This window comes from Macrotis lagotis, chromosome 1 (assembly GCF_037893015.1).
Source record: "Macrotis lagotis isolate mMagLag1 chromosome 1, bilby.v1.9.chrom.fasta, whole genome shotgun sequence".
Taxonomy (NCBI): Eukaryota; Metazoa; Chordata; class Mammalia; order Peramelemorphia; family Peramelidae; genus Macrotis; species Macrotis lagotis.
Genome location: NC_133658.1, coordinates 798,980,979 through 798,993,710, shown reverse-complemented (window position 1 = coordinate 798,993,710; position 12,732 = coordinate 798,980,979). Strand labels below are relative to the sequence as shown.

General features: G+C 35.3%; 1 protein-coding gene across 7 annotated transcripts in view; it reads left to right on the top strand.

Moving 5' to 3' along the window:
- The window catches only part of C2CD3 (C2 domain containing 3 centriole elongation regulator), a 161,913-nt gene that overhangs the window by 107,649 nt on the left and 41,532 nt on the right, over positions 1 to 12,732 (top strand). For all 7 annotated transcript variants that reach the window (XR_012474392.1, XM_074216853.1, XM_074216852.1 and 4 more), the window contains 4 exons: positions 126 to 249; positions 2,153 to 2,421; positions 8,498 to 8,587; positions 9,783 to 10,385. Coding sequence is in view for 6 of the 7 variants with exons in the window: in XM_074216853.1 (XP_074072954.1) it covers positions 126 to 249; positions 2,153 to 2,421; positions 8,498 to 8,587; positions 9,783 to 10,385 (1,086 nt within the window). In the remaining variant the exon portion in view is untranslated. The remainder of the gene's footprint in view (positions 1 to 125; positions 250 to 2,152; positions 2,422 to 8,497; positions 8,588 to 9,782; positions 10,386 to 12,732) is intronic.

Sequence of the window (12,732 nt, the reverse complement as noted above, 5' to 3'; positions counted from 1 at the left end):
TTTAATTGTTTTAGTGGGTTGCCCTAGCTCTGACTTTCTCTGTCTTCAGTGTCCTAAGACCCCTTGTAGTTCAACATTTGATTACCAGAATCCCTGAGTGGTTTACTTGTCACCTCTTTATTCAGGTCTGCTAGATGTGAGCCTAAGGTACAGGCACACAACCAGGATATCAGAGGGAGTCATAGCTGCTCGAGCTGTGTCCATCTCAGTACACATACACCGAGCTAGTGGTTTACAAGCAGCAGCAAGGTAAGGCTCTTTTCTAAGAATTGGAACAGGTGTTCATTCAAATCAACTTTCTTTGGTTCTGATGTTAAAAGGCAAGAAATTAGCAAGCTTTCTCCTTGCTTTTTTCCCCCTCCTAAAATGCTTTGTGAGCTTATCAGCAAAAGCTGTTGTTTGGAATACAAGTTGTTCTGGCTTATCTCTAAATTTTAGACTACAAACAAACCTTTCTAATTATCTTGGATTAGTGTTTGTTCCACTTAAGATACCTGACCCTCACAGAGCTTTACTCTTTACTCCTATTCATTTCACAAGGATTTGCTGTTCTAAGAAATTGCACTCATCCTTTGATTTAGGACTAACCAGATTTGTCTAGACTCACTTCTCATCTGAAGGGCAGGCCTGCTGTAGTTATCCCGCTACCTTTCCATTCAGCTAGTATTTATTATGTGCCAGACCTTTTGCTTGATTGGGGACAAAGACAAAAAGGAACCTTCAAGGAATGTACATTTTACATTAAATACATGTACACAGATCAGAAATTGTGTGATGTCATTAAAGTAAATACAAGTACCTTTTGTGGAAGCATTAACAACAGCTGAAAGATCTGTTAGAGGTGGCACTTAGCTGAGCCTTGAAAGGCACTGGTTGTTCCAAAAGGAAGAAATCAGTGAGGAGAGCATCATAGGCCTAGGAGACAGCCCAGTACTAAAGATGGGGTATTGTTTGTGAATAAAGGAAAGCCTGGATGCAGGAAAACTAATTAGGAGGCAGTTAAAGTTGCCCAAAGGAAGGATGATGGAGGGCCTGAACTAGGGTCCTAACCAAATGAATGAAAAGAAGCTTAAAATGAGAGAAGTTATGGAAAAGTATTAAGATATGGTATCAGAAATGATAACTGAGTTTAGGTACTGAGTGTGAATAAAGAGAAGAGTCAAGTTTAACCCAGTGATTGAAATAATAATGATGTCTTCAAAAGATATAAGGAAGCTAGGAAAAGGAATGGCTTTATGGAAGAAAGATGAGTCCTGTTTTGTACATGGTGAATCTGGCATAGGACCTGGTGAGTTTGACTTATGACATCCATTTGGAAATGTCTAGCAGGTAGGCAGAAGAGAGAGGAGAACTGAATATGCAAATTTGAAAGTCATCTAGTTATAAACCTAGATAATTAGAATGATGTTGGTTCCCACAACAATATTAAGAACATTTAGAAAAGAAGTAGATTTGGTGACAAAAAGTAATCAGTTCTCATTTGGACTCTTACTGAGTTTGAGAAATCTTGGGTGTTCCAGTTTGAAATGTTCAATAGAATAATTTGTGATATTATGAGATCAGGAGGGGAGACCAGAGGAATAAAAGAAAGAGCTCTAAGAGATTATAATTGAACCTATGGCAGCAGATGGAGGACCCTTAAGAACAAAAGAACCCTCAAATTTATTTATCATAAATCCTTCTAATCCTAGCAGATCCAGAGAATGGATTTTTGATGATATCAGCAATAAATACAGAAGTTCTTTTATAAGTTCATTCTATGATATCTTACATTTGAATTACCTCTAGGTCAAAGAACTCACTTCTTCATAAGAGAACCCAATGCATTTCCATACATTCTTTATTTTAAGACATTTTCCCCTGTGTTCAGCATCCTCAGATCTGACAGATAAGCTTATCTGTAGTTTAAGGGCTTTGGGCTAGACTGGCATCCAAAGCCTTTGTCATTTTTCAGAGCTCTTAGCTTAGGATTCCCTAACATTAGTGTCTGAGTGCTATAGATTCACTTAGTCAACCAATACTATTACAACCCCTTGTCACTGTCACTAGTTCTACCAAAGATAGTAGTCATATGCCTATGAAATCTTTGTTTTGAATGTGTTTCCTGGATAAGCTAACATTACTATATCCCTGCTTTTTTCTCTCCCCTCAGAGTCATGGCTGAGCAGGAGCCTTCTTTGCAATATAGTGCAACAGTAGGTGTTAATACTTCAGTCACCACACATCTCTCCTTTCTACCCAAGGGAGAACAACGCCAGACACAACCTGTAGCCCGTACCTTCTGCCCTGAATTCTCCCACCACATGGAATTCTCCTGCAATCTGGTGACCCAACATAGCAGTGGTGAAACCTGTTTTCTGGCAGAGCTATTAGAGTTTAATGAGGTCACTTTCTCTTTGTTTCACCAAGAGACAAAGCCAGGTGAGTCTTTACTTTATTTTCATATAAGTTCACATACCTAATATGTGAATTCAATGAACTTGAACTCTAGAATCCTGACTCAACAGTCATTTACATTATCAATCAATCAGTCAACACAGGAAGTATTTAATAATCACTTTACTAACAAAAAAAGAAAAAAGTTAAAGACTACATAAAATATTTTTTAAAATGTAGATTTTAGATATTTAGATCTCTGGAAATTATAACAAATAAAGGAATGTCAATATTTCTTAATCTATGAGGCACCTTTACAAAAATTTGCTGTATGCTATATATATAAAAACTTATAAACAAATGCAAAGAAGCAGAAATATTAACATTATTTACATAATACAATATAAGAAAATTATAACTAATACAAGGTATTTGAACAGGGACTCAAAAAAGAAATAATAATAATAATTTATTCCTAAAGAATATGTGGGTCAAAGAACAAATAATAGAAATAATAGATAATTTCATCAGTGAAAATGACAATATACTAAAAGCTTTTAGGATGAAACCATAGCTGTCCTTAAGGGAACATTTCTTTCTCTAAACACTTCCATCAATAAAAGAGAAAGAACTGATAAATGAATTATACAAAAAACAAAAACAGTGAGCAATATAACATAAAAACCCTACTAAACACAAAAAAAGAGAAATTTTGAAAATCAGAGATAAAACTGAAAACAAAAAATTAGTAGTATTTTAAATTTTATTATTTATTTTCAGCGTTCTGAATTCTCTCCCCTCCAGTATCTCCCCTACACTCTAAGAAAGCAAAACAATATGATACGATTTATACATGTGAAGTCGTGCAAAAAATATTTCCATATTAGCCATTAGCCAGTTGCAAAAATATATATATAAATAAAGTGAAAAAGTTGTTCTTCAGTCTGTACTCAGAGTTCATTAATTCTCTCTATGGAGGTAGAAGGTATTTTTCATCATAGATCCCTTGGAATTATCTTGGATTACTGTATTGATTAAAGTATTGGAGTCTTGCACTATTGGCCATCATTACAGTATGGCTCTAATGATACACAGTGCTCTCCTAATTCTTCTCGCTTCACTTTATTTTTTTTTAAGAAAGATTTTATTTTTGAATTCTACAATTTTTCCCCTAATCTCACTTCCCTCCCCTTATAGAAGGCAATCTGTTAGTCTTTACATTGTTTCCATAATATGCATTGATCTAAGTTGAATGTGATGAGAAATCATATCCTTAAGGGAGAAACATAAAATATAAAAGATAAGAAAAGTACATAATAAGATAACAGTTGTTTTTGGTTTTTTTAATTAAAGGTAATAGTCTTTAGTCTCTGTTCAAACTCCACAATTCTTTCTCTGGATACAGATGGTATTCTCCATCCTAGATACCCCCAAAATTGTGCCAGATTGTTGCACTGATGGAATGAGCAATTCCATTAAGGTTGACCATCACCCCCATGTTCCTGTTAGGGTATACAATGTTCTGGTTTTGCTCATCCTTGTTTCACTTTATATCAGTCCATATGTTGTAATGTCCCAGATTTTTCTGAAATCATTTCTTATAACACAGTAGTACTACTTCACATTCATATGCCATTTCCCAACTAATGGGCATTCCCTCAATTTCCAGTTCTTTGCCATCAAAAGGAGCTGTTTTAAACATTTTTGTATATATAGGTCCTTTCCCTTTTTCTTTGATCATTTTGTGATATGCATCTAATAATAGTATTACAGGGTCAATGGATATGCAGTTTAAAAATCCTTTAAGCATAACTCCAAATTGCTCTTCAGAATGATTGAATCCATTCACAATTCCTCAAACCAATGCCTTAGTGCCCCAATTTTTCCATATCTCCTCTAGCATTTGTCATTTTCCTTTTCTTCCATGTTAGCCAATCTGATAGGTGTGTTTTAATTTGTATTTCTCTAATAAGTGATTTAGAGCAATTTTTGTGTCTAGATAGCTTTGGTGTCTTCTGAAAATTGCCTGTTCACATATCTTTTGACCATTCATCAATTGAGAAATAGCCCTTTTTCTTTTAACTTTAACTCAGTTCTCAGAAATGAAACTTTTATAAGAGGAAATTGCTGTAAAAAAATAAATTTCCCAATTTTATGCCTTCCTTTTAATCTTGGTTGTCGATTTTGTTTGTGCAAAAACTTTAATTTCATGTAATCGAAATCTTTCATTTTACCATCCCATTATCATCTCTGTCTCTTTGGTCATAAATTCTTCCCTTATCCATAGATCTAACAAGGTCATTTTTCTATGCTCCCCTAATTTGCTTATGATACCACCATTTATTTAAATCATATCCTATTTTAACTTTATCTTGGTTTATAGTATGAGGTATTACTGTTTCTGCCAAACTGTCTTCTACTTTTCCTCACAACTTTTGTCAAATAGTGAATTCTTGTCCTAAAACTTTTGGTTTAAAACTAGAAGTTGTATAGAAAAAAATAAACCAAATAAAATAACCATTTGGTTTGATCAAAAGGGATCAGAAAACCAATTTTCCAATTAAAAAAATTATTGTTTACAACAGCAGGGAAACAGGGTATCCTACCAAGTTTCCTCCATGAAACAAATATGACCCTAATCTCTTAAATCAGAGAAATAATGGAAAAAAACTCTAGGCTGATAAGAAAAAAATTTGGCACAAAATCTACAGCAATATATTTGATTATGTACTATGGCCAAGTTGAGTTGTACTAGTAATGCCAGGTAAAAAAGAGAAAACAGAACAAAGCAAAGAAAAACTAGATAATATAGAAAATAATGAGTAGTATTTATTATATAGATTTTCTGGAAATGAAAATGTATTGTTTTATGCTGAATCTTCTCATGTTATGTTGCATACATGGAAATGTTCTTTTTTTTTCCTTTTCTTTTGTAATTAAGTTTAAAATAAGCAAAAAATTTACAAACAGAAAAAGAATGCAAGGTGTATTCAATTTTAAAAGCAGTATGAAAAATTACCATGTTGCTAATTCCCATAAAACATATTGGTGATGGATATAGAAATCATGATTTTATCAGTAGATGTAAAAAAATTCTTTTCAAAAAAAATCTGTTTAAAGCCTTAAAAATTGTAAGAATAAATGGTTCTTAATATAGTAAATAGCATCTATCAAAAACCAAGAACTAACATTTATCTGAAATGCTAGAGGCCTATTCAGTAAAATCAGAGGTAAAACAAAGATTTCCATTATTACAACTAATTTGATATTTTTATATAGTTTTAGAAATCCTAGCTATAGTAATGACAAGCAAATGAAATTGAGTGAATAAGCATAGGTAGGAATTTGGAAACAATTTATCCAATATGATGGTATACTTAGAGCACCTTAACTGAAACAATAATTCCACTAAAGTTGGAGTTTAAAATATTACAATAGTATCTAAATTAGTTTCTTTGGTGTATCTTAGCAAATTTATTAAAGAGTTATTTTATAAAACCAGAAAAATAATAAAATTTATCTGGAGGATAATGGTTAAGAACTTCAATGAAAAAAATGGGAAGGAAAGGTATCTAGATATACCAGAACTCAAACTTTAGTGCAGAGCAATAATTATCATCAAAAGTTGTAGCTAAAATAATGGAAATAGAATTAGGTGCCTTGATAGCTGTTGAAGGATTGGTGAACAAAAATATAGTACATTAATGTTAATAGGATAACATCCCTTAAGAAATGACAAAAGGGGAATGGCTAGGTGGCATAATGAATAAAGCACTGGCCCTGGAGTCAAGAGTACCTGGGTTCAAATCCAGTCTCAGACACTTAATAATTACCTAGCTGTGTGGCCTTGGGCAAGCCACTTAACCCCGTTTGCCTTGCCGAAAAACCTAAAAAAGAAAAAAAAGAAAAACAGCTTTGATTTTAAGACAACAGATTAATGATCAAAGAAACTAGTCTCAACTCCCAAAGACTGATGAGTTTTTCCCACCACCAGGTAGAGTGGTAATGAACCATAGGTATAGAATGACAAAGATTTTAAGTTGTTATAAATTAAAAAGATCTAGGATATTGTCAAAGTACATTGTAATGTCTGTCACTAAGTCTTATTATCACTTGCTCTCCATCTCCTCACTTGTCAGCATCTTTCTGTTACCTCTCCTTTGCTCCTGTTGTGTGTTATAGAGGAACCTCCCTTCTCCAACTTCTTTGGTTTCCCTTTGACTACCAAATAAAGATCTAAATTCCTCACCCTTGTATTTAAAACCCTACCTAGTCTGTCTGCAGTCTATCTTTCTAGCTCATCTTCTCCTGCTCCCCTTCATATACCAAATAATGCAGCTAAACTAGAAGACCTCTCTCTTTCTTCAAACATATCCCACAATTTCTACCTCCCTGTTCTTGTTCATTATTATTCACATAGAATCTCAGAATTGAAAGATAGCTCATAATGCATGCAGTATAATCCATAGAAAACTTCTTTAACTTTTATTCAGAATTTTATCATGTAGCTTTTGTTTGAAGACTTCCACTGAGGGGAAGCCCAACAGTTCCTGAGATAGTAGGCTACTTTTACCTTATGTTCAGAATTTTCTACTTTTCTAATACCTTTTCAACACCTAGGGATTCCCCTCCACTAGTGAAATCATTGTGAAATATAATTCACACTTATCTTTCTGTGCCTAATTTAAATGCTACCTTAATTATAGAACTTAATTGATTTTCCCCCTTCTCTAACCAAAAGTGATCATCTTCTGTAAAAAATTTTGTATTTTATACCTTAATAATATACATTGTATTATTGTTATTTCTATATTTGCCTTAAATAGGAATGTAAATATCCTGAAAACAAAGATGATTTCTTTTTCATCCAACACAGAATCCTATGTGTTGTAGTTTGAATATTTGTTGAATTAATTAAATTCAATTAATACTTGTCAAAAAAACATTTGCTACTTTCCTTCTACATAAAGACACTGCTCATCCCTAAAGATATAAGATACACCATTAGATATGACAAAGTCTCTGCTCTTCCAAGAGCTTGCAGTTAAATATAGGGAGTAGAGTTGTACACAAATAACTGATATAAGGCCAAGTTTGATAAATGCAAATCAGATTCAGGCAAAGTTCTATGAGAAATATGCTAAGTGAGAGCTCTACATATGAGCTGGACAAAGAAGATTTTATCAAGAGTATAATGTAAAGTTGTCTTTAAGACAGAGTTAGGGGTTTTGACAGGTGGAGATTGGTGGGATAATGGAGGAGAAGCCATTCCAAGCATGGGGAATGGTATGGAAACAAAAGGGAATGATGAGAATATGTTTCTGTTCTACTGTTCTACTATATGGAAGCCAAAAAGTCTGAGAGATGCCTGGAAAGGTACAATGGAGAAAAGGTTGTGAAATAACTTGAATGATAGAATCAGAAAATTATACTTAAATGTTACATACTAGGAAATCCTGAAGCAATACATTAGGAAGCTTGATCAAGTAGTAATGTGGAAGATGATCTGTTTAAAGACTAGATAGACCAGAGGCAAGGAGATCTGATAGAAGTCTATTAAAATAGTCTAGGCAAGAACTCATTATGATGATGTTTTGCCTTCTTAAAGAAAACCACGACATCAGGAAGATGCCATGACAAACACATGAACTGGCTTTCAGTGAGAGGTTGCTCTACTTAGTCACCAGTCTCACTTTCTCCTCCAGAGCAGTCTGAATCCAGTGACCAAATATGAAACAGGACACCTGAAAATGGCCTTGGGTGCATGGCAGTTAGGGTTAAGTGATTTTTCCCAAGGAGGCCAGATTCCATCCTCCTGCCTTCAAGGACTGTGCTCTATCCCTCGTAAGAACTCAGTATTAGCTTAAACCAAGGACATTACAGTGGGAATTGAGCATAAGAAGAAATAGTAGAGATTATAGAGGTAAAAATCTTTTAAGTAGAAAATCAGTTGCTAGAAGATTACTTTCATTCAAAACAATAGAGTAACATTTGACCAGCTGTCTTCTCCATTCTTTGTTCTCCATTCTCAAACTTGAATTTGATTTATGTAATACAAGTAAAAGCTTTGGTCCATCAATCTCTTGGGCTATTTTTAATTTTGTTAACTTTGATTTTATAGGTAATCGATCAGATCACATTCAGCCTTTAAGAGAGTATCTCCTTGGAGTAGTCAGGATTCCAATGAAAGATTTGCTCATTAAAAGGTCAGGTGAGTAAATTGATTATTCAGATTCAAGCAAAGTTTGGATTACTGAGTTAGTGAGTATTTGAATAACTGACTCATTTTATGACCCTATCTTAGCTTCAGTTTCCTCCACCATCCAATTTTGTATTTGAACTAGATTTCAGCTTCTTTCCAGCTCGAAAATTCTGTGTTTTAATCTTAATGTCCCTTTTAACACAATATTCCATAGGCCCTGTAACTCTGATTTTCCCCAGAGAATATGCATTCTGTAATAATAACTTACTTAATGAGCCTAAAATCATTGTATACCTGCATACCCATTACAAGTAATAGACCTGACCCTGACAAGCTCTCTCTAAATGTCATTCAACCCCTGACTCATTGACTCTTAACAATCTGTCATTGTGTTTATGTCTATTTTCAAACAAAAAGACAAAATCTTCTATTTCTTCTTCACTTGACAGTGGTAATACTTGATGTCATTATCATGCTTTGAACGATTTCAAGGAGTGTAGTAGTATAAAAGAGCATTTTAGTTAAGAATTGAGAGGCCAAGGTTCTCTTCTAGTCCAGACCTTGGACAGTACAACTCAATAAACATTCAGGACCTAATGTGTGCTAGGCACTTGCAAGTTCACATTTTGAGGTCTTTGCTTCAGCCTTATGGAAATTTAGATGTGGAAGGGATTGTAGAAATCAATTAGTTATAATCCTCATTTTACAAGTGAGAAAAATAAAAATCAAGAATCTAGAGGTAACTTTCCCTGGTTTCATTATATTAAAAAGTGCTCTTTTTAATGTATCAGGTAGCAGCATCTATAAAGTGAACCATTTTGATTTCCTGAATTCTGCAGCAACATTTTTAGCTCTGGTATCCTTTGTTCCATAGTTTAAGTTCCTTTTAGCTCTGACACTCTGTGAATTTAGATATTTTCATATATTTAATCTGGTTATAGAACCTTATAAGAAAAACAAAATAAAAATTAATTTATTACAAATTGGGCTGGGTTCTCTAACATAACTCTAACAAGTTATGCACTTTTACTTTAGCCAGAACTAGAATTTAGGTCTACAGAATCCTGACCTTTTTTTCTTTCTTCTAATTACTGCTAGTTCTGTAAAAATATTTACCAGTGAAATATTAGCTCTGTTCATGTTTCTTATTAGTTCTTGAGGAAGATAGAATCAGCAGCCCTCCGTAATTGTCTTCTCTCATAAGGAATTACAGGATGGTATCCAGTCATATTGCCTGAGGACCTGGCTCGCACACAAGATACAGACATCATGCAGATGATTGTGGGTGGCCTGGAGCTGTCAGTTTCCTTTGCTCATTCTGGTGATAGAGAACGGGTCTTAGAAGCTGCTAAACTTCTGGGCTGGAGTTTTGAGGAAGACCCTACCAACCTCCTCACAGATATTGAGGAGTGGCCGGCTACCATCACCCTCTCCACCCCAAGAGCATGGCTGCCAACCCATTGTATGTTACTAGCTGGCCAGACACATATCCACAAAGCCACCCACTGCTACCTTCGCTATAAACTGTATGACCAAGAGGGCTTTTGGACCACACTCAGAAAACCAAAGTTAACCACGGATGAAAAACAAGTAACAATGGCATTCACAACAACCAAAAAAGTAGATGTTAACATGGGACCATCCCTACTTTGGTACTTCAGGGAAGAAAAACTGGAAATCCAAGTGTGGAGGTCGTATGGGAATGACAGTGTGGAAAGGCCCCACCTGACAGACACTTTAATTGGGTCAGCCTTTGTGGACCTTTCCAGGCTCAGTGTGAAGACAGCAAAGACACTGACTGTTAGTGGTGAGTAGTCATTTTGCTAATTTAATTCAGCAGCATAGTATAATACTATGGAGTCAGAATGACCCTGATCAGGTTCAAGTCCCAGCACTACTGGTTATTACATGTATGACTGTAAGCATGAACATGAACCATAATTTTCTCTTTTTTTAAAAAAAAAATAGGAGGGTGATTTAAATGGTCTCTATAGTTCCTTACAGCTCTAATATTCTATGCATTCTCTTACAGCTTTAATAATAGTGAACTGTCTATTAATAAAAGGACAATTTCATTAACGCACATTTTTGTCAGAAAATGTTTTTATCAGAGGAATAAAACCAGTATAGGGATATGTTTGAGGACATAGATTTCTTCTCATTGACACCTTGTTGAAGTATTCATTTCCTTCCTTCCTTCCCTTCAATGGAAAGTGAATAATAGTTCTCTGGGCTTTTTGTCCACATGAATGATACTTCCTCCACTCTGGGAACCATTTCTACCCAGTGATAACACATACCTAACTTTGGTCTAGATAAGCTATTTAAATCCCAGCTAATCTGGTCAAAGAAAGCCCTAGAATAGATGCTCCAATTTCAAGAAACCAGTAGGAAGAAATGAAATGAGATTTGAGTCCTACCATTGCCTTTTCATAGACCTCCTTATTTACATAATTGTACTTCTGTTTTATCTTTGTTCATCATCATTCAAGAGTAGTTCATACTCATTCAAGTCCCTAAAGTCTTTCACAGTTAATAAAACATTTTCTTTGCAAAAAATCTTAAGATTAAAAACAACAACTTGGAGTTCTTTAGGACTTCCATAGTTAGACTTGCTCTCTCCCATTTCTTTTACTTCTATCTCAGCCAAAAAGTAACTCTGCATTCTTCATGCCATGAAGTCTCAGAATAGTCCTGAATCTCTCCAGTAGCCTCAGGATCAGGACTTCCACTCTCATGATTTCAACATATCTGCGTGCCTGTGCCCACTTAGACATCCTTCCACCCACTAAAGGAGAGGAATAGATAATACCTGGGGCAGCATGACTAGAGATGGAGTACTGGTTTTCAGTCTGGGTTCAGGCATGTCCCTTAACCTTCCTAGGCATCAGTTTCCTCAGCTATAAAATGACTGGGCAAGATCCAACTCTTTATCCTTGGAGCTCCACATTTTGCATACAGTCATGGCTACATGCAAGTAGGTGGCACAGTGGATAGAGTGCTGGACTTAGCCTCAGAAAGTTGCTAGATGAATGACCCTGGACAAGTCACTTACCTTCTTTCTGACTTAGATATCTCAACTTTGAGGATCAAATAACATAATATTTGTAAAAGAGCCCAGCACTGGGGGCAGCTAGATGGCACAGTGGATAGAGCACCAGCCCTAGATTCAGGAGGACCTGAGTTTAAATTCGGCCTCACACACTTAATAATTACCTAGCTATGTGATCAAGTCACTTAACCCACCCCCCATTGCCTTGCAAAAAAAAAAAACAAAAGAAAAGTGCCCAGCACTGTTATTATGATTATTATTTGTTGTTTCCAACAAGGTTAAGACAAAAGTCATTTATTCCTAGCCTTTTCCTAACCCAGAACTAGTCCAGTTCCCTAACCCTTTCCATGATGAGGCCAATTTGATTCCCAAAGAAATTGTTACTTAAGATATTACCTGGGGAGGTGGCTAGGTGGCACTGTGGATAAAGCACCTCCCTGGAGTCAGGAGTACCTGGGTTCAAATCCAGTCTCAGACACTTAATAATTACCTAGCTGTGTGGCCTTGGGCAAGCCACTTAACCCCATTTGCTTTGCAAAAACCTAAAAAAATAAAAGATATTACCTGGGGCGGCTAGGTGGCACAGTGGGTAGAGCACTGGCCCTGGAGTGAGGAGTACCTGAGTTCAATCTGGCTTCAAGATACTTAATAATTGCCTAGTTGTGTAGCCTTGGGCAAGCCACTTAACCCCATTGCCTTTCAAAAAAAGACAAAGAAACAAAAAAAGATATTACCTGAATGGATATGGATATATTTAATTTTTCCAAGTGAGTCTATCTGTATTTTGTATTTTATCACAACAATCTTGTGACTGAAAACTTACCCAGAGTCACAGCACAAGTCTCTGAAGAATTCCCTGGGGTTAAATAATACTTAAACTGTCTTCCTCATGGGACTGTAGTGAAGAAAATCCTTTGTAAACTTTAAAACACTAGAAATATGAACTCCTTTTTTCAATATTATGAATACTTTTAATATGACTTCTTGACATATTCATTTACTTTAATGGGTAGAGGTGAACTAGGGGACATCCAATTGGGTACAGTCCAGTGTGATGAAATGATAATTGAAATCATGACAGAATTCTTGGCCCAGGAAGTTG